Raw genomic sequence first — 23,797 nt, forward strand, 5'->3', positions numbered from 1 at the left:
GACTCTCATGGTCCATATCAATTGCGCAGCTTTAATTCTGACCATGCGCTCATACAGATGAATGCATGGGTAAGTATTATCACATATAAGTTTAAAAAAAAAAGTTTAATCTATGTAGAAAAAAGGTCAATTAAAAAAGCAGCTTGACACATGAAAGATTGCAAACTTAAAGGATAATGCAGCATAACAACTCACAGCTGTCTGCACAAAAGGTTTTACATAAAATCCAATTAACCATCAGTTTTGCAAAGGGTTACATTTCTAGCAGGGTTGAGTGTTCAGGGAGAGTTTTCACTGATCTGGTTGGAAAAAGAGCAATCACTTCCGCTTTTCTTTTTTTTTTTGTTTCCAAAGTTTTCACTCATTATATACAGTATAAACATCAAACAATGTTAGGGTTTAATGAATAACAGTTTGAGCTTTGACAGGCTTGTAAACATATTAATCTCATGCACCCATTAATGTATCGTTTGTGATTACACTTACTCTAGAGAAAAATTGTTCATCATTGTAATTGTGTTGTGGGATTATTTTATATAATAAAATCATGATGCTAATTTTCTCAACATGAACAATTCTACGCAATTGCTAAATCCGTGTTCTCCCAGTGTAATTCCAAAATTATTTCAGCATACCAGATGAAAATGAAAAAGTCCAACAGGATTGATGTCAAATGAACTCAATTTAACTAGTGATTTTATAAATCTCAAAAGATAACCTGATAACCTGTATACAAATTTAGGAAACATTTTTTCATTCATTTGAACATTTCCATTCATCACAGTATTTCCTGGAAAAATACAAGCTGCCGGCTGCTCCAATGTTTGAAACATTTGCTGTAGCATTGCGTCCAGTCAGTGACATGAAGTCCCATTAATGAACATGTCTGCCATGTCTTTATAGTCTGTTAAGTCCAGTTTAGTTTAACTCATAGACCAACATAAAATTCAATTCTCCATTTGTGTAACACATGAGTATCCAAAGACATAAAGTCCATATTGTACGAATCCTGTATGAAGATTGTAACTGGAAGTCTGCACTTTCGAACACGATTCTTACATTTTGACAGCTTGTTAAAGGAACATTCTGTCCTTGCTGTGGGAGAACCGCGTGTTCAGTTCCTGAGATTTCTTCAGCAGCCGCTGCTTCTGCGCGTCATCAAAGCGATTCACCTGCAGGTCTGCATCCCGATCGAATGGTCTCCTCTCCACTGGTTGGTCAGCCTTCTCCTTTGCTTTTTCCTTCATTGTCTTTGTGTGCAAACTCATCAGAGACTCAGCACGTTTAGACTCCTGATAAAAGAAATTTGAGACAAGTGAACGCTTGTAAAATTCACATTACATCTGGCATTAATCATAAACAGGGACATTTAGGGGAAAAGAATGAGGTAACCCCACTTACATTATACTTAGACACTTTCTCTGCCATATCCACGTCCTTCTGGGAGAGTTGTGGGACATCATCTTTCTCCCCCCCACCCTTCTTCTTTCCCTCAAGGCGTTCCTATTGGTCAAGAATTGTCTCATGAAATACAGGGAAGTAATATCTAGGCCACAACATGTTTGATGAGAATTAGCAATTGTATAAAAAAAAAGTATAAAGATAAGTTATTTTTCATTAACTACCCTGATTTTGCGCTCCCTGTCTGCTGGTGTATCTGTCCAAATGGAGCGATCCTTGTTCTCTGGACCCGACCTCTTCTTGAAGGTTCGAGCCCCCAAGCCAATGTGCTGTAGTTCTGGTGGGAGCTCCGTCATCCACGTTTCTCTGGTTAGCACCTCAGGGGCGTCCTGTTTACACAGAAATACACACAAGACTGAATTCAGGCAGCAGAGGTGGGAAACCTTATAACGCATTAAAAAGGAACAGCATCAGATATTTATCTTAAATGTTATCATTATTATCATTCCTGTTTGGGGGAATGAGGACTCACCTCTCCTGTCAGCTTCTCTTTCATCCTTAGTGCTCTACGCTCAAAGTCCAGAGCCACCGTGTTTTGAATGGGCCCTTTAGACGGCATTGGTCCGATCACATCCTCATCTTCACTGCTGGAGGACTCGGCCCGGTAGCCTGGAGGTAGAGCAGGCCCCGGGAAATCCTCTCCATCTCCACCATCATCGTCATCATTGTGTTCATATGCTGCTCTGCGAAATCCAGGAGGCAAAGCTGGTCCCAGCACAGGTGGCCTGGGGGAACACTATGAAGTTACAGCTCCCACAATTAACTACTTTAACTATTTACACTAACAATTTGCTAGAATGTACTGTAGAGTTCATATGCTCACCTTTCTGGGGAACTCTGTTGTTTCTTAAAACCTGGTGGCAGGGCTGGTCCAAAGAAACCGTCGTCTTCTTTTTCTTGTACCTTTGTCCTCTCCGCCCTGTTCAAAAGACATTTCTTACTGATTTGTTTGTTGAGAAATGTTCCTGTAACTTTTAGTCCATTAATGAACCTACTTCTCAGCAGATCTGTCTGCATCCGTGTGCCCTGTTTTTGCTCTTTTAACCACCACCTCCTGGTCACTCTCATCCGAGGAGCTCGACGGTTCCCCCCGTTTGTAACCGGGAGGCAAAGCAGGGCCGGAGACTATCAGAGGGTGAGGGAAGAAAAACAATGAGGAAAGCAACCTGATACGCATATTACTGATCAATGCAAAATTTAAAAGAAAGTAAAGGCGGTTGGTAGTCTCTGACTATAGATATTTTGTCTTTTACTTACATCCGTTTTCATTCTCAGAGTCATTATCGCTGTCCTCCTTTCTGAACATCGGGGGTAAGGCAGGTCCGATGGGTTTATCAGACGACATACTTAACACTTGACTCACTTACTTAGTCACGTAAATGTCAGCAATTTCAATTAAAGTAAGGGGAAAAGTCTGCCCCATTAACCAAAGGAACCTGAAAGAACGAATTTGACCTTTCACCCCGGAAGTAAACAGTGTGGCTTCAGTATTTTGTGTAAAGCTATCTAAAGATTGTAAGCTATTCTGCTGCAAGAATAAAAGCACAATAAATTATATAGAGAGTTTTACTTGATACATTCTACTTTATCCAGAGGCTATCAAGTTTGCTTGTATGTTTGATTGATGCATCCTGTCTTGTGTGAGTAATACCTACATGGCTAACATTTTAGGATATTTGTCTGTATTTGTTATGCATTTCGTTCTCCTGTTTGCTTCATAGACTGCAAATAAATAAATAAAGTAGTACACAATGTAGTTTTTGCTTATTAAACAAATAAAACAAAGATGCTGTTATGCATTAAAGTTCACTAATTCATCTTGTAAACGTATTCTGTGGGGAGGAAAAAAACAGTAATTTCATCTCAGACCCTCACCACAATATTTTTGTTCTAAGGTATTGCTTACGTCAAACAAAATTTTATTTTGACGACTGAGACCGGAAATGTTGCTTCTATGTTATTTCAGCGGTCTGCACATCGCCACTTTGTGTAGCAACTTAAGCGACACACCGTCTTTGAGGGATTGGGGAGGATGTCAGGCACTTTAGGAAGATGTGCTTGATAAGTTTTGAAAGATATTAAATACCCATTTAAAAAAATTCTAAAATGGGTAAAAAGGATAAAGGAGATCGGGGTGAGTTGCTAATGTTACGGTTTAACCTAGCTGTTAGCTAACTGTGGCAAGCTAAAAGATAAAGTCTTGAGGAAGGAACGGTTTTAGCTAACTGAAACTCGCGTCACACTTGCGCTTGTCTTGCGAAAGGAGAGCAATTGTAGTAAAATGGTAGATCGGGGAGCAGATGTTGGTCTTTTCCTCTTAATATAATACTTATATTTCTTATGGTAGTGTATTATGATATGTGTCTGGCCATATTTTGTGCCTCTCGTATTACATCAAGGGGAAGAGATAATACATGAAAGGTACAAAGTGAGGTTCAAAATGGGTGTAACTGATTTCTCTTTATGTAACTGATTTCTCTATGTTAAAATGGCATGACTACATGCTAGGAAAAAGGCTAGCTTTTTAGTAAGCAGAACAAGCTGTAGTAAACCAAGGATATACCTATATCTTGTGTAGAAAAAAAACATGTAAATTGTAAATCATTGTATGGCCAAAAGTGTGTTAAAATCCTCAAACAAGAAAATTTATAATGATATGTTTCTATCAATTATTTGCCTGTCCTCATTACTGACAATGTTTTCTAACTCTTGCTGTCTGGCTACAGACAAAAAGTCCAAAAAGCGTTTCCATGAGGAGGAAGATGATGAAGAGGAGGTATTGGGCAGCGAGTCTCAGGAGGCCATACCTGCCGCTGCAGGGAAACAAGTGGATGAGTCCAGTACTAAACTGGATGAGTATGGAGCCAAGGACTACCGAGTTCAGATGCTGCTGAAGAATGATCACACTTCACGGCCCCTCTGGGTGGTAAGACATGTTTGGATTGTTGACTTCCTCACTTCATACAGTTTACAAATTACTTCCTGAATGTACACAATATTGCAAGGTCTGTCTTCTTGTATATTTTTCTCATTTCCTTTTATTCTATTCTCCTCCAGGCTCCAGATGGACACATCTTTCTGGAAGCCTTCTCTCCAGTGTATAAGTACGCCCAGGATTTCTTGGTGGCCATTGCAGAGCCAGTGTGCAGGCCTAACCATATCCATGAGTACAAGCTGACAGCCTATTCCCTGTATGCAGCTGTCAGTGTGGGGCTGCAGACTTCTGATATTGTGGAATACCTACAGAAACTCAGCAAGACATCTGTACCTGATGGGATCGTGCAGTTCATTAAGGTCTGAATGAGAGAGTATTTGGAGGCTAGAGGGAAGAGGAGGGAGGCGGAAGGTTATTTGAAAATCTCCAATATGTTTTTAATGTCATCAAAATGTAGTTATTTAATCACTGCATTTAAACCCTGTCCGTTTTTTTCCAGCTCTGCACAGTGAGCTATGGCAAAGTCAAGCTGGTGCTCAAGCACAATCGGTAAAGTCATTTGAACAACCTTTCCTTCTGCCTTTGTGTCATGAACCATGCCTTCTTAAACTGTGCTGCCTGTGCACCTTTAGGTATTTTGTTGAGAGTGCCTTCCCTGATGTGATCCAGCGCCTTCTGCAGGACAACGTGATCCGTGAATGTCGTCTCCGTACTGCAGACGGAACAGACACTGAGCTTATTACTGAAGTCATCCACAGCAAGTCAGCGGTATGCCATCCAGCATCTTTTTATTACTCACACACAAAGTGGTTGCAATCTGCAAGCTCACAACTAAATGCCACAAAAGTCTACTCACTGGAACTTTCAGTAAATTCTGCTGCTGTCTAATTGAAAAGCGAGTCAAGTCAAGAGTCAAGTTTTGGAAATAACCCTGAAGAGGCCCAACAGCTGATTCTGATCATACACCAACAAATGTCCTTCTGTGTCACCTGACAGATCTCCAAGTCTGTTCAGGACAAGGGATGTACTTCCTCCTCACAGCAGCCCAGCGATGGACAAACGTCGACCCAGCAGGTCCCTGAGGACATCTTCAGCTACTATGAGCAGATGGATAAGGAAGAAGAGGAAGAGGAAGAGACTCAAACTGTGTCCTTTGAGATTCGCCAGGTACACGTCTGATTTTTTTTCTCTTTCACTATTATGTACGTAACATTACTGCTGACTATTTTTTAAAAACATACAGCTTTAAGCTGAGACAGCACATTTGATAAGTAGTCACCTAAAGCCTTATATTGTAGAGCATTATTCCAAGTGTTATGCCCTGCTCTGACCTGTTGTGTTCTTCTCTGATCTGGTGTAGGAGATGATTGAAGAGCTGCAGAAGCGCTGCATTCAGCTGGAGTACCCCCTCCTAGCAGAGTACGACTTTCGCAATGATACAGTCAACCCAGACATCAACATAGACCTGAAGCCCACTGCTGTGTTGAGGCCCTACCAGGAAAAGAGTCTGCGCAAGATGTTTGGGAATGGACGAGCTCGCTCTGGGGTCATCGTGCTGCCCTGTGGTGAGACAGCTGGTTTGGAACATTGAGTGACAACAGAAAGCACACAGCCAAAGCCTTTCATTGACACATGAATACAGTCTTGAAGAGGCAAAATGATAGAACTTACATATGAAGTGATGTGTGATATAAGATGTTAAGCAAATATTTGTATAGCCCGTATGAAACAAGGAACATAGTCTCACTTATTTTATGTTAATTGTTCAGCATGCCCTCAACCCAGTAATCATTTTGTAGTATAAGTCTTGCAGATTTCAATTATCTGCTTTCCAGGAGCGGGCAAATCTCTGGTGGGCGTGACGGCAGCGTGCACTGTGCGTAAACGCTGCCTGGTGCTGGGTAACTCCTCGGTGTCAGTGGAGCAGTGGAAGGCTCAGTTCAAGATGTGGTCCACTATCGATGACTCTCAGATCTGCCGCTTCACCTCCGACGCCAAGGACAAGCCCATCGGCTGCTCGGTGGCCATCAGCACCTACTCTATGCTGGGTCACACCACCAAGCGCTCCTGGGAGGCTGAGAGGGTCATGGAGTGGATGCGGAGCCAAGAGTGGGGACTCATTATCCTGGATGAGGTGCACACTATCCCCGGTGAGCTGTTGCAGGACATCCGTTTTCCAAATGTAACTCTGTTACACTAAGAATATTTGGAATAGCGCTTTGGGATATAACAGGATATAGACGCATATTTTGGTGATATTATGCTAACATAATTCTGTGTTTCCTCTGCAGCCAAGATGTTTCGTCGTGTACTGACGATTGTCCAGGCACACTGCAAACTGGGGCTGACTGCCACACTGGTCAGAGAAGACGACAAGATTGTGGACCTCAACTTCCTGATTGGGCCTAAGCTGTTTGAGGCCAACTGGATGGAGCTGCAGAACAACGGTTACATTGCCAAAGTCCAGTGTGCAGAGGTGAGTCTTACAGTTTTACTCCAGAAAGATGAAGGGACTGAAACATCATATTTCATGAATTAGACAGCTGTGATGTGTGCTCTTCTCTGTGTAGACTTAGTTACTTGATAGATGTTGAGCTGACTTATGACATATGAGTCAGACAGCTTGCAGAGTTTGTCTGGCACCACGTGCAACAAGTTGATCATTGAATAATTTGGGCTGGTGTCTCACATGTACAAGAGGTGGACCCTTACTTGGAGCCACAACCCAATAAACAAGTGACTTCTTTGTGAAGAAAGATATCTCAAAGAATGTGCCTTTTGGTTGTATAAACCTGCGGTTATATAAACCTTAATATCACATGACTCTGATATTTGGCCAAGACTTTTTGTTGTAGCTGCAGACAAGATTTAACTATTGACTTTTTGTCAGAGATCTGAAAGCTGACCTTTGTTTGTGGAAGGTCAGTTTTAAGTATTAAGGAGCTTGTTTTGACTATTTTAGGTAATCCTGTTTTATAATTTTGCAAGTGTTTTGTAAATTTAAAGCAACCTTCTGAAATGCCAATAGAAATGACAAACTGCACTACATACAGCATTTAAAACATTTAATCTCATATGTTGTTAAGATATATTCAGATATGCATTCATGGATGAGCTAAGGCTTTGTTTATACTGTTTTCTTCTTGTTTGTTGTATTAACGATTTAAGATGGTTTTAAGTGCCTTTTTCTCTTATTTCTTATTTTCATAGCAACTTTAACATTGCTGCATCACCAAGTGAGCGTGTTCCACACTGATAAACCTGCCTGATGTCTCCAGAGATTTGCAGGCAGTGTGTGGCCATTAAGACAAAGAAGCACATCCCGCTTTATATCATTTGTCAGTTTTAAGTTGCGTCAGGACTGCGGGTGCAAATTAGTTGTTGAGCTAACCGCAGCACATTTACATTGATGTTGTTAAACGTTAATGTTGATGAATGTGCTCTGCCCTCACAAATACACAAATGATAAACCAAAATAAAAAGTTTATTGCATTAAGTGTACGGAAACTGCTGTGCAAGCCTTGAACTACTACTTGTTCTGATGCAGTATGTCTTCATTATTGCTGTTACTATATGACAGGTGGCTGCATTACTGAGTGAGCATGTTCCACAATGATAAAGCTGAACAATGTACTTGTGTCTGTGCTTCAGGTCTGGTGCCCGATGTCTCCAGAGTTTTACAGAGAGTATGTGGCCATTAAGACGAAGAAGCGCATCCTGCTTTATACGATGAACCCCAACAAGTTCCGCGCTTGCCAGTTTCTCATTCGCTTCCACGAGCGACGCAATGACAAGATTATCGTCTTTGCCGACAACGTGTTTGCCTTGAAGGAATACGCCATTCGCCTCAACAAGTAAATAATTTATATAAAGCGCTGTACTTTGAATGCTTCAGTAAATTGCCTGTTCAGACAAGATGAAGTTGTTAATTCTACTCCTTCACTTTCCTCTCGAGGCCTTACATCTATGGCCCAACCTCACAGGGGGAACGTATGCAGATTTTACAGAATTTCAAACACAACCCCAAGATCAACACCATTTTCATCTCCAAGGTAAACCAATCAATCTGTAATGGATTTTGTGTATATAACATGGACTGTAATTGTTCAGCCACCATGCGCCCTCTTGTGGCCAGATGAGGGCCCACCAGTGTTTTAAGTGACTGTCCTTGATAAAACGAAAGCATTACCCAAGTCAGGTTATTTACAGTGATGTACTCTGCACATACTCTACACGTGTACAGTATGACATGGTGTTTTCATTTATTATATGGATTCTGTGCCTATATTGACTTTTTATTGTTTGATGCAAGTACGATGAAAGATTTTTCTTCAATTTGCACCTTGTCAAGGATTCAGATCTTTGTGTAAAAGAAAATCAGAGTCACGTCTGCCTTTGATAAAACAGCATATGTATACTGAAACAGTGATACAGTGGTAATATTTCATTATGTGATTCTGCACCACATTCCTTCTACCAAACAGGTTGGAGACACCTCATTTGACTTGCCAGAAGCCAATGTTTTGATACAGATCTCCTCTCACGGTGGATCACGCAGACAGGAGGCCCAGAGGCTTGGCAGAGTCTTACGAGCCAAGAAAGGTCAGTCCGTCTGCAAAAAAAGACCCCACTTCAGAATGTTTGCTCATGTGTCACACATGCTGATATTACTGTATTCTCACTCCACCTGTCTGCTTGTTTAGGAATGGTAGCAGAGGAGTACAATGCATACTTCTATTCACTGGTGTCCCAGGACACCCAGGAGATGGCTTACTCCACCAAGAGGCAGAGGTTCCTGGTGGATCAGGGATACAGCTTTAAGGTGTGTTCACCACAGCATCTTTTTACACAATCATTGCAATTTTCTTCTTTTATTTGGAGCTTCCATACAAACAAAAGCAATAGCCTCACTGAAGACAGCACTTAAAAACAAAAGACTCAAAGCAGTAACACTAACTTTCCAAATGAGAACAACAGAGATGCGACTAAGGCATATATTCACCACAATTGCTCTCATGTCACATGTGACCTTGTGAGGTCTGAGTTTCCCTTTCAAACATGTGGCACAGTTGTCTGTGTCAGACACATTCTCACTCGCTGGAAATACTCTGTCTGCTTTAGGTGAGGGGTGGAACCTGGCTGGCACGTGCAGGTGGACTCATTCATAATTATGACTGTTTTTGCATTGGTGTCAACACAGCATGTATTCTGATGTAGCTGCCATATCACCGAAAGAGTGGAAAGCAATAAACAAGCAAACAGAAAAGAGTGTGAAGTGGCTATTTTCTGTGCAGTGTCATCAACACTACCACTCCCTCACTGTGTTGCAGTAGTAGTGCATACACTGTGAATGACAGTGTGGAAATATGACTTAAAGGTAGCTCCCACAGTGGAAATGGTATTGCTAAATCTCTACCAGTGGACACATTTCTTCTGTCAGATGGTATTAACTGTCACATTGCTCAACTCTAAAGCACAGTATCAATTTTGAAAAGTTTGTTTCTTTAAATAAACAAATTGTATTGTTTTTTTTTTTTTCTAGTTTCTGTTGCTGATACACTTTCCCCAGACTAGTTAGAGCCTGATATTATGTATTCAGCAGTGTTTGGTTTCATCAAATCCAGTCTGGCTGGACTTGTGTAGTGTGAAGCGGGCCAAAACGCACTGACTCTGAAATCTGAGCATTATTCTGGCAACAGCAGAAGTTTGCTTTAGAGGGACAAAACAAAGAATGAACCAGAAAAGAAACTGGCTTCAGGAAAAAGCATCCTCTATTCACAGAGATAGTTTACATCAGGAGAACTCTTTGCTTTATGTTGTACATACCTTTTCTTAACCGGGTTTGTGATGAATCCTTAAGGACAAATGGGGAGAAAACTGTGCACTTCATTTACATGACACCTCATTCTTGTTCCATTTACAGTTGCCACGTTGCTCTTCTCTCTTAGGTGATCACAAAGTTGGCAGGTATGGAGGAAGAGGACTTGATGTTCTCCTCCAGAGAGGACCAACAGCTGCTGCTTCAGAAGGTCCTGGCTGCTTCCGACCTGGATGCTGAGGAGGAAGTGGTGGCAGGGGAGTTGGGCGCTCGACCACAGGTGAGGACTTTGGCCAGACTTGGACTCGGAAAACACCTATATGATAATTGCCTTTGCATGCTTACAGCTGTGCTATTGCTTCTTACAATATTCTGACGCATTTCCTGTCTCCTTATCAGTTCTCAAGGCGAACGGGCACCATGAGCTCCATGTCAGGGGCAGATGACACCGTCTACATGGAGTATCAGAGTCGAGGCAGCAAAGCCTCCATAATGAACAAGAGCGTTCATCCGCTGTTCAAGCGCTTCAGAAAGTAGATTCACTGACTTAAGCCCTGAAGACTTCCTCAGCTGCAACAGGGCAATAGGAGGAAGTTGGTGCACAGTAATGTATACTGAGTCTAAGGACCAGGCAGCAGGTACAGAAAGACCAGCTCGTCTGGAGAGCAGAGCAATGACTGGAGATAACCTGAAACTGAAAATAATCTGCGGTAATGATCTACTGCTTGTTGCTTCCTCCTGGTAGCTGCTGCTGCTGCTGATGATGATGATGATGATGATGATAGTTGAAATGACGTGTACACCTGGTTAATAATCCAGCAAATGATGCCTGCAGAGCTCGACTGCTCCGTGTGATAAATGTGAAAGTTTCAGCTCCAGCTTCCTTATGCGCCTACATGCACATTTATTGATGAAGTGCAAACTAGATGAAATGCAAACACTGTTGGCTCTCACTTAAAAGAAAACAAACAACAAAACTGTCATTTTTAAGTGTCTGAGTTGTGTTGCAGTAGTGCAGCTAGCCAGTCGTGACCAATTTGGTATTGGTTCTGAAATTCAGCCTAAATTCAACAACGCTTGAAGGCTTTTATTTGCTGTTCGCTGTACAGTTCAGCCACAAATGACTGTATGTATGATGAGTGGATGGGCACTGGACTATGACGGATAGGTGGTGTTAGATCAGCTCTCAGTCATTTGGCAGTGAGTGGAATAACGTGTCTTATTGCTGTTAGTGGTTGCTTCACTGACTGTTCGCAGGGAGGAGAACAAAGGATGTATACTGGACTTCTGTCAGTGCAAATGTTTGTAAATGTGGCTACATTTAATGCATAAAAACATCCCAGATTAAACCCACATAATCACTGGACATTAGTCTGTTCCCGATTGTTCCACTGATGTTAGTTTTCACTCATTTGTTTTGTTCTGGAATTTACTTCTTTAATATTTTGTTGAATATGTTTTGTAAAAGACATTAAATCTTGAAAAATTATTTCTACTTCTTTTCCTGTTTCTGGCCCTGATTCTGAAAGAATGAAAGCTCTACATCTTTTTGGGGGGGGCTTTTTGCAAGCCATAAGGGAAACTTAAAACCAGTAACAGCAAGTAGCAGGAAGCTAAAATTAATGTTAGTCTGCTAAGAAATTATTAATATTTACAACATCTTCAGTAAAACTATATAAACCCCCCCCCACATAAATAACTGTTGTTCCTGTCAGCAATTAATATTCACTAATGGCCTCACATCACATTTTCTTTCCCCACACAACAATTTATTTGAATTTGTTCAAGTAAAGAATGTGTATCTGCACGGTTCCTTCCCTTTAAAGACCAAAAGGAGGGAAACTTTGAGCTTTGTTTGGCCCCCGCTTGGCATGAATAAAAGCTGGGGCAAGAGGGGGTTGAGGGGTTGGGGGGTCTGCTTCCTCTGCTTGTTGATGACTTGAAGATCTTCCAAAAAAAAAAAAAAAAACATCTACAGCTGGGTGCCTTGTACAAGCTGCCAAAGTGGTGAGTGTGGGAAAATACCCACCTCTGCCCAACCACCCTTCACTAGACCACAGGGCATGATTCCCTCTGAGTGGCCCCGTCTGTCGCCAGTTTAGTTTAATCCCTGTTTTTTGTCCCAGGCAGAATTGGGGCGTATTGCCTTGGAAGGACTGAAAAGTAGTGAAGGAGATTTGAACTTGCATATCTGTTGAGATGAGAAGAGTGAAAGGACGGGCCATCCTATTGAAGCACATTCATCACAAAGCGAAATGGAAGAATTGCACACAGGAGACGTGAGGACATGACATGTGCTGATTCATATCCTTCTAATTGATGCATGGCTTCAGTTCTCAGACTTGTAATTAGTTTTAGCTCAGTGTTTTCATTTCTCAGAAAGGTGATGAATGCAATCATAAATTCAAAAGCTGCTATGACTTGGGGGTTTAGCATAAGATGATCCTTTATTAAGGCCACAGTGGAAAAATCTGCAATGTTACAGCAACAAAGAGGATAGTGCAAGAAAAGTAAGATATGATGCATGAGCCAATGTGATGAGAAAATCTATTAAAAGTTAATAAAATCAACATCAAAAGTTTAGCCCAAAGTCATACCTGCACGTGTGCTTTCTGAGACAGACGTAAATAACGTGGACATGCTTTATTCTTGCTGAGCTGCCATCTAGCCCTGCCATGCCATTTATCTCTCGGAATGTTTTAATTATGTAGGTTCAAGAGCGATGTGACTCATATAAATCTGCTGGCCCTGTGAGGTCCAGACTTTTCTCGGCAGTTTGTCTCCGCAGAGTGTACACGAACTGCAAAACTGCTAAACATTTTCAAACCAGTGAGCGCTTACATATGTCAACATGCTGATTGCTGTGATGTAACTGTGTTTTGGCACGTTGTGATACACTCCTTCTCCAACAAAAGAGTGAACCCAGCAGCTTTTTGAGGGGGAAACGCCCACACCCGAATTTATCCCTGCCTTCTTTTGGAGCGAACATCCAATCCTCGTCCACTTCTGAGGTTGTACAAGCAGCTATTTAAAAGCGTTCCACAATACAATCCCATCTAACATTACATTACCACACAAGGGGGGCTGCGGTTTGCACGTGCCAGGAACATGCATTTTCAGATGTGAACTCTGCCCTTGAAGATTTTGCACAAGACTCAGTCATACATCGTTTTTGCTCACGGAAACACCGAGAAGTATCCAAATAATGGCAATCCTGGCTCATTTTACGACAGCATGCTTGAAAAATTTTCAAGGCGACCGGCTAAATAAGCAGCTATTCTTCATTTTACGCGCCTTGCACAAGTCGGCAGCCAGCGAGGCTTTTGGGATCGCGGCTGGAGAAGAAGCCCTGCCGGAACGATTGATCACACCGGCGAATTCCGGCGAGAAGACCTTAGTCAAGACCCTGAAGGAGATGCCTGGACCCAGCACCTTATCCAACTTGGTCGAGTTCTTCTGGAGAGACGGATTTAGCAGAATTCATGAAATTCAGGTAATGTGTATGCCTTTTTTGTGCCTCGTCTTGTTTTGTTTGAGAGATGAAATCATCTCTTTGCGTCCAGCAATGGCGAAGAGCCCGTGAATTTGCCACCTATGCGTAAAATGGCACAGACCGTTGCGTAAAAGCGCACCAGGAGTTTGGCCGCTGGTCAGTTTTCCACTCCAAAGCATGAGTTCCGTAATCAAATTCACGTGATTTAAATGAAACCCTGAACGTGACAAGATGCAGCAGATGTCTCGTCATGAAAGGATTTGGCCCAAGTTTATAAAGTCTGAAAAAAGGGCAGGAAATGCAAATTAGCCAAACTTAGTCATCAATCAACATGACAAAACAAGACAAAATGAATACCTGTTTTGTTACCTACCCTGTGCTGTATTCTCTAGATTAGAACAAGTCAATGCTGTTGATCTTGTGTTGAAACTGATAATGACACACAATGTTTCATGCACATCTTTAAAGTTTAAGTTAAGATGAACACACTGCCCTCTTTTGTTAAACTCCACTATTTTAATCAAATCAATCAATCAATTTCATCATTTTTTTAAAATCAGTTGTCTGTATTGAAATTTAATCAGTGCTCTTTGTCACCCCGCACATTGTTTACTCGATATGGAAATGAGTCCAAGTTTTTTCCATAGGACTAAAGGAATTTCATTTAAATCAATATCTGAAAAGTCATGACCGAGGATACAACCAGATCAACAGTAGATCATTGCACATCGCCTGGTTTCTCCAAGAGTGGCTCATTTGATAAAAAACAATAAGAGTCACTGGCTCCTGCAGCTATTTCATAGCTGTAGGGGCCAGTGGCTCGGTGCATTGCCCCGTGTCCCTAACAAGAGCAACTGTGTGCACCCCGCCACTTTCCACAGCCTCTCAAATCCACTCTTACTGACGCAACATTCAGGGTAATCAAGGTAGCCTGTTTCGGTGTGGTGGGTAAATGAAGATTTAAAAAATATTATGGTTACAGACTGGTACTACTGGAAATCCAGTAATCATTGATTTAAGCGCACAGCCAGTATGTACCACATTACATTTAGATTTTAAAAGGATATTTACCAAGTTTCACCTGAAGTCACATAAGTAAAAATTGCAGCAATTAATTTCTTGGTGTCACTACTACTTTTCAGATGAAGCACAAGAAGATGTATGGCAAAATCTTCAAGTCCCGTTTTGGGCCCCAGCTGGTGGTCTCAGTGGCAGACCGTGACTTGGTGGCTGAGGTGCTGAGGGCCGAGGGTGTGGCCCCTCAGAGAGCTAACATGGAGTCCTGGAAGGAGTACAGAGACATGAGAGGCCGCTCCACGGGCCTCATCTCAGCGTGAGTACCTTTCGACCTTTGACCTCCGAGTTTGGACAAGGGCCTCGTGAAATGATTGACTTTGGGGTCGATGGGATAATCACTTCAGTTCCCTACTGTGTAGATGGGCACAGCAAAAAACGTTGTGTCTGGGCTGCATCTCCAGGATAAGCTCACTTCTAGTGTGCATGCTCTTTACTTGTCCACAGTCTGCTCTTGTTTCTCTTGAAACACTGCACCTGACACAATTGCCATCACTGCTTTCAGTTTTCCAGCAGCTTCACTGCTGTCATAAAAATGAGGCTATTTCCTCCATATGTCTGTGAATGTCTTGTATTAAAACAAGACAATATGTGGGAATGCCAGAAATTCACCTTGTCTCCTGTTTCCTGTTTTCAGTGAGGGAGAAGATTGGCTGAAGATGCGGAGTGTGCTCAGACAGCTCATCATGCGCCCGCGTGACGTCGCAGTCTTCTCCGATGATGTGAACAAAGTGGTAGACGCCCTGATAAGGAAAGTTTGCATCCTGCGCGCCGAGGACTCTGACGGAGCAACTGTCTTCAACGTGAATGACCTCTTCTTCAAATACGCCATGGAAGGTTGGTAAAGATCCTCCAAAGGTTGTATGTGAAGGAACTGGATGTTGGGCAGGATGAATTTGAAAAGAATAGTGTTTATTTATTATGGATGGGGGTGGATCAGTGATGTTGGGCAGGAAGAGGTAATAGCAGAGAGAAAACAGTCAGAAAAAGGAAAATATGCAAACTATGTCATTCAATCCTCTCACATTTACATTTTCCACATGGTGATTCTTGTCAAGTCCTGACAATCCATCAGCAGCTGCTGCAGGTCACACTGAGCTAAAATGTACAAACCATTGATGTGCATCTCTGTTAGCTTCCAGTGCATCAAGAAACAAGTGACGGGTAAGGCATACTTGTTGCAGCTTTCCAACTTTCGTTGACTTTGCCTGCACAGGTGTGGCAGCCATTTTGTACGAGTGCCGACTAGGCTGTTTGGAAAAGGAGATTCCCCAGGAAACCCAAGACTACATCAGTGCCCTGCACCTCATGTTCAGCTCCTTCAAGACAACCATGTATGCCGGGGCGATCCCCAAGTGGCTCCGACCGATCATCCCCAAACCGTGGGAGGAGTTCTGTCTGTCCTGGGATGGCCTCTTCAAATTCAGTGAGTGGTGTACAGCTTGTAATGTTTGACCGTGTGGTGCACATGAATACCTTTTAGTGTACTTGTATGTTGTCTTTTGGCAACTCGTAACACCCAGATTCCAAAAAGTTGGCGTGCTGAGGAAAATGTAAATAAAAACAGAATGCAGTCATTTGAAAATCCTTTTCAACCTATATTTAGTGGAATTACAAAAGACCTGGAAAGCTGTGGAACGCTCCAAAAACACCTGCTTGGAACCCGTCATTCACAAGCAAGGATGGAGTGAGGTTCACCACTTTGTGAAAAACTGTGCGGGAAAATAACTGTTTCAGAACAATGTTTCTCAGTGCACGATTGCACAGAATTTAGCAGGGCTGAAGACCAACACTGAATGGCTGTGACGTTTGATCCCTCAGGTGGCACTGCATTCAAAACCAACATGATTGTATAAAGGATATTAATACATGGGTTGGGGATACTTAAGACTCCACAATCCCAGGAACGCTCCTGACTTCTCTGGGCCCGAGCTCCTGTGCGATGGACTGATGCAAAGTGGAAAAGTGTGCTGTGGTCTGACGAGTTCACATATCAGATTTTGGCCGCCGTGTCCTCCGGGCCAAAGAGGAAAAGGACCATTCAGATTGTTTCTGGCACAAAGTTCAAGCATCTGTGATAGTGTGGGGCTGTGCATGTGCCAGCGGCGTGTGTAACTTACAGTCTGTGAAGGCACCATTAATGCTGAAAGGCACATACAGGTTTTGGAGCAACATATGCTGCTATCTTAGTGACGTCTTTTTCAGTAACATCCCTGCTAATTCCAGTGAGACAATGCCAAGCCACATTCTGCACGTTATAGCAGCGTGGCTTCATCGTAAAAGATGGCAGGTACTAAACTGGCCTGCCTGCAGTCCAGACCTGCCTCCCTTCGAAAATATGTGGTGCATTATGAAGCTCAAAATATGTCAGCGGAGACCCCGAACTAATGAGCAACAGAAGCCATATATCAAACAAGAACAGGAAAGAATTTCACTGTCAACACTTCAACAATTCATGTTCTCAGTTTCCAAACACTTTTAAAAGAAACGGTGATGTAACACAGTGGTAAGCATGCTCCACTTCCAGCTTTCTTTGAATGTGTTGTAGGCATCAAATTCATATCAGGTTTATCAGTATGAACATTAAATTTATTGTCTTTGCACCGTATTCAATTGAACGTAGGTTTTAAAGGATTTGCAAATCATTGCATTCTGTTTTTGTTCATGTTTTAGATAGCATCTCAACTTTTTGGAATCGGGCTGTATCTTCCAGTGAATTACACTTAATTAAAGGACTTTCATATTAAAAGGGTATTCCAGAGGTTTAGTATTGTACTTCCAGCAAGTCGGTGGACTTGCAAGAGACAGATTAAAAAGAAAATAGGAAACTGAAACAGAGGGGCCAGAGATGCCCTGACTTAATCAACCTTCTCCAGAGCCACAGAAGAGATTCAACTGTTTTCACAGACTGAGGAGCACTCATTATGACAAGTATTCAAGATTTCTTGTCCTTTTGCCCAAATCTTAAAAAAATCATAAGTGGTTTTCGAGTTGTAAACATGTTGGATAATGCTTCCTCTGTGGTGCTTTTTAAAATACGAAACAGTAAAGCTTAGGTCTGGTTGAGTATTAGCAAACTTTTTTGGGGGGGATAAATAGCCTGGCATCAATAGAAAGGAATGTTCATTTGCATATAAATCTCTGCTGCTGTATTATGGGGTTGTGGGAGTATGGGGTCCATCTCTTACATAACCTCTTCTCTCCTCTCTCTCCTTTCCTTCACTGCCCTCCCTCACCTCCCCTTCCCTCCTCAATCCCCCCTTTCCATTCATCCCACCTTCTCTGCCTTTGTCTGATCACAGGCCGCATTCACGTTGATAAGAGGCTCGCAGAGATCAAGTCCCAACTGGAGCGGGGAGAGGAGGTGAAGGGGGGGCTGCTCACACACTTGCTCATTACCAAGGAGATGAGCGTAGAGGAGATCTACGCCAACGCAACGGAGATGCTACTGGCTGGTGTCGACACGGTGCGTGCGTGTGTGGCTGTGTTCAAGTGTGAAGGGATGTGTGCACGGAGGGGTTTGAGGAGAGGTGCAGTGAGTGTGGCTTTAGCGGGAGGCGGAGGGGTTGGGAGTTGCATGTGCGTGTTGGAGTCAGTGTTGAGTTTCAGGGGTTGGGTTTCTGGCGCCATATCTGTGCCTGTGTAGCTGTGCCAGCGTCAGGTCAGAGCAGTGAATCGGGGGGTTACACGGTGTCCCACTGACAAACTTGTTCTCACTCAGATTTAGTTTCTTGTCATTTGTCTCTGTCTGTTAGATCTACACAGGGGGGCTTTTGTCCCCCCCCACCCCCCCCCAGCCAGACATCTGTGTTTTGTGTTCATGTGTTTGCACAGCTTGATGAGATAGCACTTGCAAATAATTAAGACTGCTGGTTAAATGTAGTTTTTGGGGAATTTTATACCTTGTTAATTGGCAGTTTAAAGAACTTGAAGGGAGCAGGGGCATGACGAAGAGCACAGATCCTGCAGATCCTGGGCCAGATTTAGACCCAGGATGTTACTTTTGCATGGCTGGCGCCTCAACCCACTGAGTCATCAGACTCCTCCACACGACACCATTCAGACAGAAATTGAAAGACGTGCAGAAAAAAATTGTTATTAAACGCATTAATATCTCTGAGACAATAAAACTGTTGCCAGATTAAAGGAATGATTCCTCAACTGTGTCACACTTGTCCGGTACACGTGTGTGTGCATTTGCATCTGTGTGCATACTGTGTGCACTTGTGCACAGTTGCTGCCTAATTTGTTTGGGATACTGTCAGATTAATGAGAATTATGGGTGTAGAGTGTTTTGTTCTGAGTTTGGGGCCACGGGATAAAAGGGTGTGTGTGTTTTTGTTGAACTTGTTGCAACGGCCACGTCCTGGTAGGGGGTGGACTTAGCCGAGCCATTACCTGACCCCGTGGTGCATTTGCCTTTACTCAGCACACACAAAGAGCTGTCAAGACACGTTAGCCACAGCCAGAGTTATAGCACAGACTGGGCAGAGGTGAGATGGGCCGGTGGAGGGGGGGTGGAAAGGGCTGCGGAAGAGGGACGCAGTCATGAAACAGCAAAGATCGGGGAACTGGCGTCACAAGGGGGGGGGGGGGGGCGGATGTTAGGAAATGAAGAGAAGATGTGGGGGGTAGAGGGGTGAGGCCGAAGCCTTTTAGAGCTCTGTTTGGAAGAGCTTTTGTCATATGATTCCTCTCTGGCTTTGTCTGAGGTGTTGCCAGCATCTGTCCCAGCTGGGGTTGATTAGGTGCAAGTTGGTTCGATGGGAAGAGGGCGATGACAGAGTGGGAGGGAGAATCTGAGGAAGATTAGGGGGGAGAGGGAGGCGGGAAACGGCAACAGTGAAAAGGATGGCAGGGCTTATACAAGGACATAGACTCTTCTGCTCATTAGTTCTTCCACTGAGAGATACTGACCTTAGACTGACCTCTGGAGTCTTTTCAGTGTGATGTTAGCAAAAACAAGGCTGCCCGCCTTCCACACACACATTTCATGACATGTATGAAAGTGAGGCGGCTGGATGGAAAGATAGGGAAAGAAGTAAGAGGCAGGCTTTGGTAACAAGGCCTGTAGTACAGGCAGTAAAGATATGATGTGAATACAGGAAAGGTGACACCTATTTTCATATCATTTGCTCGTCTGCCCACGAAATTAAAATGTCAGTGGCGTGCGAGTCAGAAAGGGAAAAGTTGGGACAATTGAGGACAGTGAGATAACTGAGAACGCAGGGTGGTTGCGATAAAGGAAAGAGGAAATGAAAATGATCACAAGATGTGTGGGAAGTGTTGGCAGAGGGAGCCCACTGAGGAGGAAGAGATGGAGCAATAATACTTAGCAAATTGAAAAAAATAAAGGGAGGGAGAAGTGGCTTGAATTTGATTTCTGTGATTTGATGATTAGGATTATTTCTAATTCTCTGTATCCTCATTACTTTGGATGTAAACTGCACACTGTAATGCTGCTAAGTGTTTGGTACAGTTAGGTGTATTTAGGGATAAAGGTATGAGAGTGCAGCTGGATGTGGAGTGGACTCGAGTGTCTGCTCGGCACGTGAAATTAGCCCCCCTCTCCCCCAAAGCCCCTCAGTGTTTCCCAACACTTACGCAACATCACAGAAACTCTTATATCAGCTTGCAGTCAAACCTGTTGCAAAACATCAAGAAAAAAGGCAACATCTCCACAAAGATTTAATGGAATATACTACTCATAATTCTTAAAAAATCCCTCTTCTTTGCTCCTAGACATCCTTCACCCTTTCGTGGGCCACGTATCTGTTAGCGCGGCACCCTCATGTACAGCAGCAGATCTTTACAGAAGTGACGAGGACTCTGGGACCTGGAACAGTGGCCACAGCGGAGGATGTCCCTCGTCTGCCTCTCATCAGGGGGCTGGTCAAAGAGACTCTCAGGTGCGTGGGTTTTTAGTGTCTTCCAGTTCCAGTCAAGCAGTAGTTCGAAAATTAGAGGTCACCTTTGGTCAATATGTTCACAAGAGTATGTTTTGTTCATTATATTCCTTGCTGTGTCCTGTTATCTTACAATTAAACTTTGTGAGAAGATTAATGTATGGTGCTGTTGAATAACAGTCTTTGTGCACCCCTCCCTGGGAGCAGGCTTTTTCCAGTTCTCCCAGGCAACGGACGGATTACCCAGGATGACTTGGTGGTGGGAGGATACTTCATCCCCAAAGGGGTAAGACTGATGGAGACATAATAGATGCAAGTCTTCTAGTGTGTGCATGTGCTGAAGAAAAAGCGTGACCATTAGAGCCAGCCAAAAACATTACAGTGGGACCAGATGTAACATGATCCCGCATTACTCATCTCTCTTGTGCAGATGCATGTACAATAGCACAACTGTTTTCATTACACAACAGACATTTTTCTGCTTTCTCACTCCGTTAGACTCAGTTGGCCCTGTGTCACTACTCCACGTCTTTGGATGAAGAAAACTTCCCCGACGCTTCAGACTTCCGACCGGATCGCTGGATCCGGAAAGATTCCACAGATCGTGTCGACAACTTTGGCTCGATTCCCTTTGGCTACGGCATCAGGAGCTGCATCGGCAAGAGAATAGCAGAGTTAGAGATGCATCTAGTTCTCACAAGGGTAGGGGATTAGTCCACTGTTGGCCATGCACACATTCATGTTTATATAAATAAATCTCCTCATATGACTGAATGAAGTTTACACTGCTGCATCATGCATACAAGTATTTTACCTATAAATGGAAAAACAACGAAAACCAATCAGATCTCCAGACCTTCATTATCTGCAACACAAATCACTGACAAATTAGAGTAAATACTAATTAAATAGTCCATCTTGCTTTTTTCCTAGCCCAAACTAAACAATCACCCCAATTTTTGACATTTGACATTGAGTTTTCTATAGTCAGAAAAATATAGGACTCACTTTCCACTTCTCCCAAATCACACAGCTCACACAGTCCCTGAATGTTTTTGAATCTACCAACCTCAGTGGCCAGAGGAGGCTACTGGTCCCCATCTGTGCTACCTAAGCTCTTTGGCTTCTAGATGAACAATGTACTCGTAGACAATGCATCACTGTCAAAATGATACGCTCTGACTGACATGCGACTGATCTGTGTTTTTGCTCCTTGTGCAGCTCATTCAAAGGTTCCACATTGGCATGTCTCCTCTCACTGCTGATGTCAAGGCCAAAACACACGGCCTGCTCTGCCCTGCTGCCCAAATCCACCTGCAGTTCATCGACAGGGAAAACTAGACACGGACACTTCCCCGTAAGGTCTACTGTACTGTATGTTTATGCTGATTTGTTGAGATTTTTTTTTTCTCTAAATACACTGCTTTTAGTACATCTTCCACTGTTAGATTGTAGATACCGAGCTGAGACTGAGGTTTTACTCAGGCAAGAAATGTGTCTCACCTTCTCCTGTTCGTTAGTGAGGAGGACGCAAAGTTAGTACTGGACTGACAATGTAAAGATGAAAGCTCTTCTTTTATGTATATTATTTGTACTTAGTGAAAACCACTTCAGTTTGTACTGTTACTCCTTCCATTCATTCTATTCAAAATAGTGAGTGGGAAAAATGAACCGCAGCCTAATATGCTCAAACTGCATTATTTTATATTGATGTGCATGCATGTATGTAATGTGTGCACACACATTAATACATAATCACACTGTTTCCTCCCTAAGTTTGAGAAATTAATTCACTGAGAATGCTGAGGGGTAACCATGAATGTACTGAAAATTAGCTGTTTTAAGAGGTACAGTATGTATATAATGAGCTTTATTTTAAGATTGTGTCGCAAACCAAAATTTTGTTGCAGGTTTTTTTTTTTTTTAAGGCACCACAATGTTTTTATTAACAATGAGTGGCATGAGATGATTTTAATCTGTGTATATCCATGAAATAATACAGTTAGAGAAAAATAAACTGTTTAGAATATTTTCAAATTTAAACATATGATTGTAGGAAATTATTAATTAGATCCCCCTGTCAGTTAGAACTAATAATTGAACCACTATAAACTAAATTAATCAAAATGTAGAACGCTTGCTCAAGCAATGAAGTGTACATCTGTTTTTTTCACACAATATATCTGGATCCAAAAAACATGTTCAGTATTTTATCTTTGTGTAAAGTGTTTTTTTTTTCCAGAACATCAATTACATTAAGGTTTTATTGAGAAAGATAATGTATGTTAAGTTCTTGTAAGGAGAAGAGACAAGTTGATGGATTGTACCATTATGAAGGATCACACTGGTTTGCATGGAGGAAAATTGAGACATTTTATATCTTTGTATTTATCTGCTCTTTTGTCTTTCTGTACCTTTTTACTGTAGTTCCAGTCAAACTGGGAAACAATAAAAACGAATTAATATTTTAACATTGTGTGTTGTCCTTTGTCAAGCTCCACAGTCCTTTTGAAATGTTGACGTCAGCAGTGTATAAAATGCAGAGCATTACAAAGCAAGCAGTTATATTATAGATACTACAAACATAGAGGAATGGAAGAAAACAATGGATAACAAAATACATCCTTTCTCAGTAGTAGCAGTAGTTAAGTTCTTCACACTGGTCACTAATAAATTAATTATTCCAGTGATGCAATATTGTGCAACATGCCCTGGAATGATCCCGTGGATTCAATATACTACTCGGTAAACTGAAAATTAATTTTGATTAAAGCGTTGCACATTTCTATATTATTCATTCATGTTCATCTTTGGATTTTTATGTGATCTTTGCTCTGTGGCTTTGGCTGCAGTGAACTGTGTTTATGTGCTTAGTGACTTGGTCAGCCAAATGTGCATGTCCTGCATTTGTCGTAAATTAATTTGGTTCAACGTTGTTATGTACGTAGTAAGTTTCTGATTACAAATACGTACTATCTGGCTCGGAGTGATGTAGAGCTTCTGTAAATAAACTTCTGAGTATGACTACGCACAGTGGCACAGACAGAATGGCAACAACACACCGTACGCATCCGTCTCGCGACATTTTTTCAACGAGATCATAAGCGGAA

General features: G+C 42.4%; 3 protein-coding genes across 3 annotated transcripts; 2 read left to right on the forward strand and 1 right to left on the reverse strand.

The window, feature by feature from the left end:
- Nucleotides 1-11: 11 nt before the first annotated feature.
- gpalpp1 (GPALPP motifs containing 1) lies at nucleotides 12-2,919 on the reverse strand. Its single transcript, XM_041939912.1, has 7 exons — nucleotides 2,719-2,919; nucleotides 2,457-2,586; nucleotides 2,285-2,380; nucleotides 1,934-2,186; nucleotides 1,626-1,790; nucleotides 1,402-1,503; nucleotides 12-1,292 (listed from the first exon to the last, which is right to left on the reverse strand). Exons 1-7 carry the CDS (start codon nucleotides 2,804-2,806, stop codon nucleotides 1,074-1,076), a joined length of 1,053 nt encoding a protein of 350 aa, XP_041795846.1. The 5' UTR covers nucleotides 2,807-2,919; the 3' UTR covers nucleotides 12-1,073.
- A 521-nt stretch (nucleotides 2,920-3,440) lies between these two features.
- Nucleotides 3,441-11,697, forward strand: ercc3 (excision repair cross-complementation group 3). The gene is made up of 15 exons (XM_041936103.1): nucleotides 3,441-3,595; nucleotides 4,188-4,387; nucleotides 4,519-4,755; nucleotides 4,896-4,945; nucleotides 5,029-5,164; nucleotides 5,393-5,563; nucleotides 5,757-5,961; nucleotides 6,232-6,546; nucleotides 6,688-6,872; nucleotides 8,048-8,250; nucleotides 8,352-8,448; nucleotides 8,881-8,998; nucleotides 9,100-9,218; nucleotides 10,345-10,494; nucleotides 10,614-11,697. The coding sequence occupies exons 1-15, from the start codon at nucleotides 3,568-3,570 to the stop codon at nucleotides 10,749-10,751; spliced, it is 2,352 nt and encodes a 783-aa protein (XP_041792037.1). The 5' UTR covers nucleotides 3,441-3,567; the 3' UTR covers nucleotides 10,752-11,697.
- A 1,664-nt stretch (nucleotides 11,698-13,361) lies between these two features.
- Nucleotides 13,362-23,092, forward strand: LOC121607862 (cytochrome P450 27C1). The gene is made up of 9 exons (XM_041938873.1): nucleotides 13,362-13,707; nucleotides 14,850-15,040; nucleotides 15,419-15,618; nucleotides 15,998-16,207; nucleotides 18,084-18,247; nucleotides 20,524-20,690; nucleotides 20,895-20,973; nucleotides 21,186-21,389; nucleotides 21,909-23,092. Exons 1-9 carry the CDS (start codon nucleotides 13,420-13,422, stop codon nucleotides 22,026-22,028), a joined length of 1,623 nt encoding a protein of 540 aa, XP_041794807.1. The 5' UTR covers nucleotides 13,362-13,419; the 3' UTR covers nucleotides 22,029-23,092.
- Nucleotides 23,093-23,797: the final 705 nt, after the last annotated feature.

The sequence above is a fragment of the Chelmon rostratus genome, chromosome 1 (genome assembly GCF_017976325.1).
Source record: "Chelmon rostratus isolate fCheRos1 chromosome 1, fCheRos1.pri, whole genome shotgun sequence".
Classification (NCBI taxonomy): Eukaryota; Metazoa; Chordata; class Actinopteri; order Chaetodontiformes; family Chaetodontidae; genus Chelmon; species Chelmon rostratus.

Coding starts and splice junctions, on each gene's coding strand:
- gpalpp1 (XM_041939912.1), bottom strand. CDS start 2,806: ATGTCGTCTGATAAACCCATCGGACCTGCCTTACCCCCGATGTTCAGA. Junction 2,587..2,718: donor CTCTGAGAATGAAAACGGAT/GTAAGTAAAAGA, acceptor ACCCTCTGATAG/TCTCCGGCCCTGCTTTGCCT. Junction 1,504..1,625: donor ACAGGGAGCGCAAAATCAGG/GTAGTTAATGAA, acceptor CTTGACCAATAG/GAACGCCTTGAGGGAAAGAA.
- ercc3 (XM_041936103.1), top strand. CDS start 3,568: ATGGGTAAAAAGGATAAAGGAGATCGGG. Junction 4,388..4,518: donor CTTCACGGCCCCTCTGGGTG/GTAAGACATGTT, acceptor ATTCTCCTCCAG/GCTCCAGATGGACACATCTT. Junction 10,495..10,613: donor AGTTGGGCGCTCGACCACAG/GTGAGGACTTTG, acceptor TCTCCTTATCAG/TTCTCAAGGCGAACGGGCAC.
- LOC121607862 (XM_041938873.1), top strand. CDS start 13,420: ATGGCAATCCTGGCTCATTTTACGACAGCATGCTTGAAAAATTTTCAA. Junction 13,708..14,849: donor GCAGAATTCATGAAATTCAG/GTAATGTGTATG, acceptor ACTACTTTTCAG/ATGAAGCACAAGAAGATGTA. Junction 15,041..15,418: donor TCCACGGGCCTCATCTCAGC/GTGAGTACCTTT, acceptor TCCTGTTTTCAG/TGAGGGAGAAGATTGGCTGA.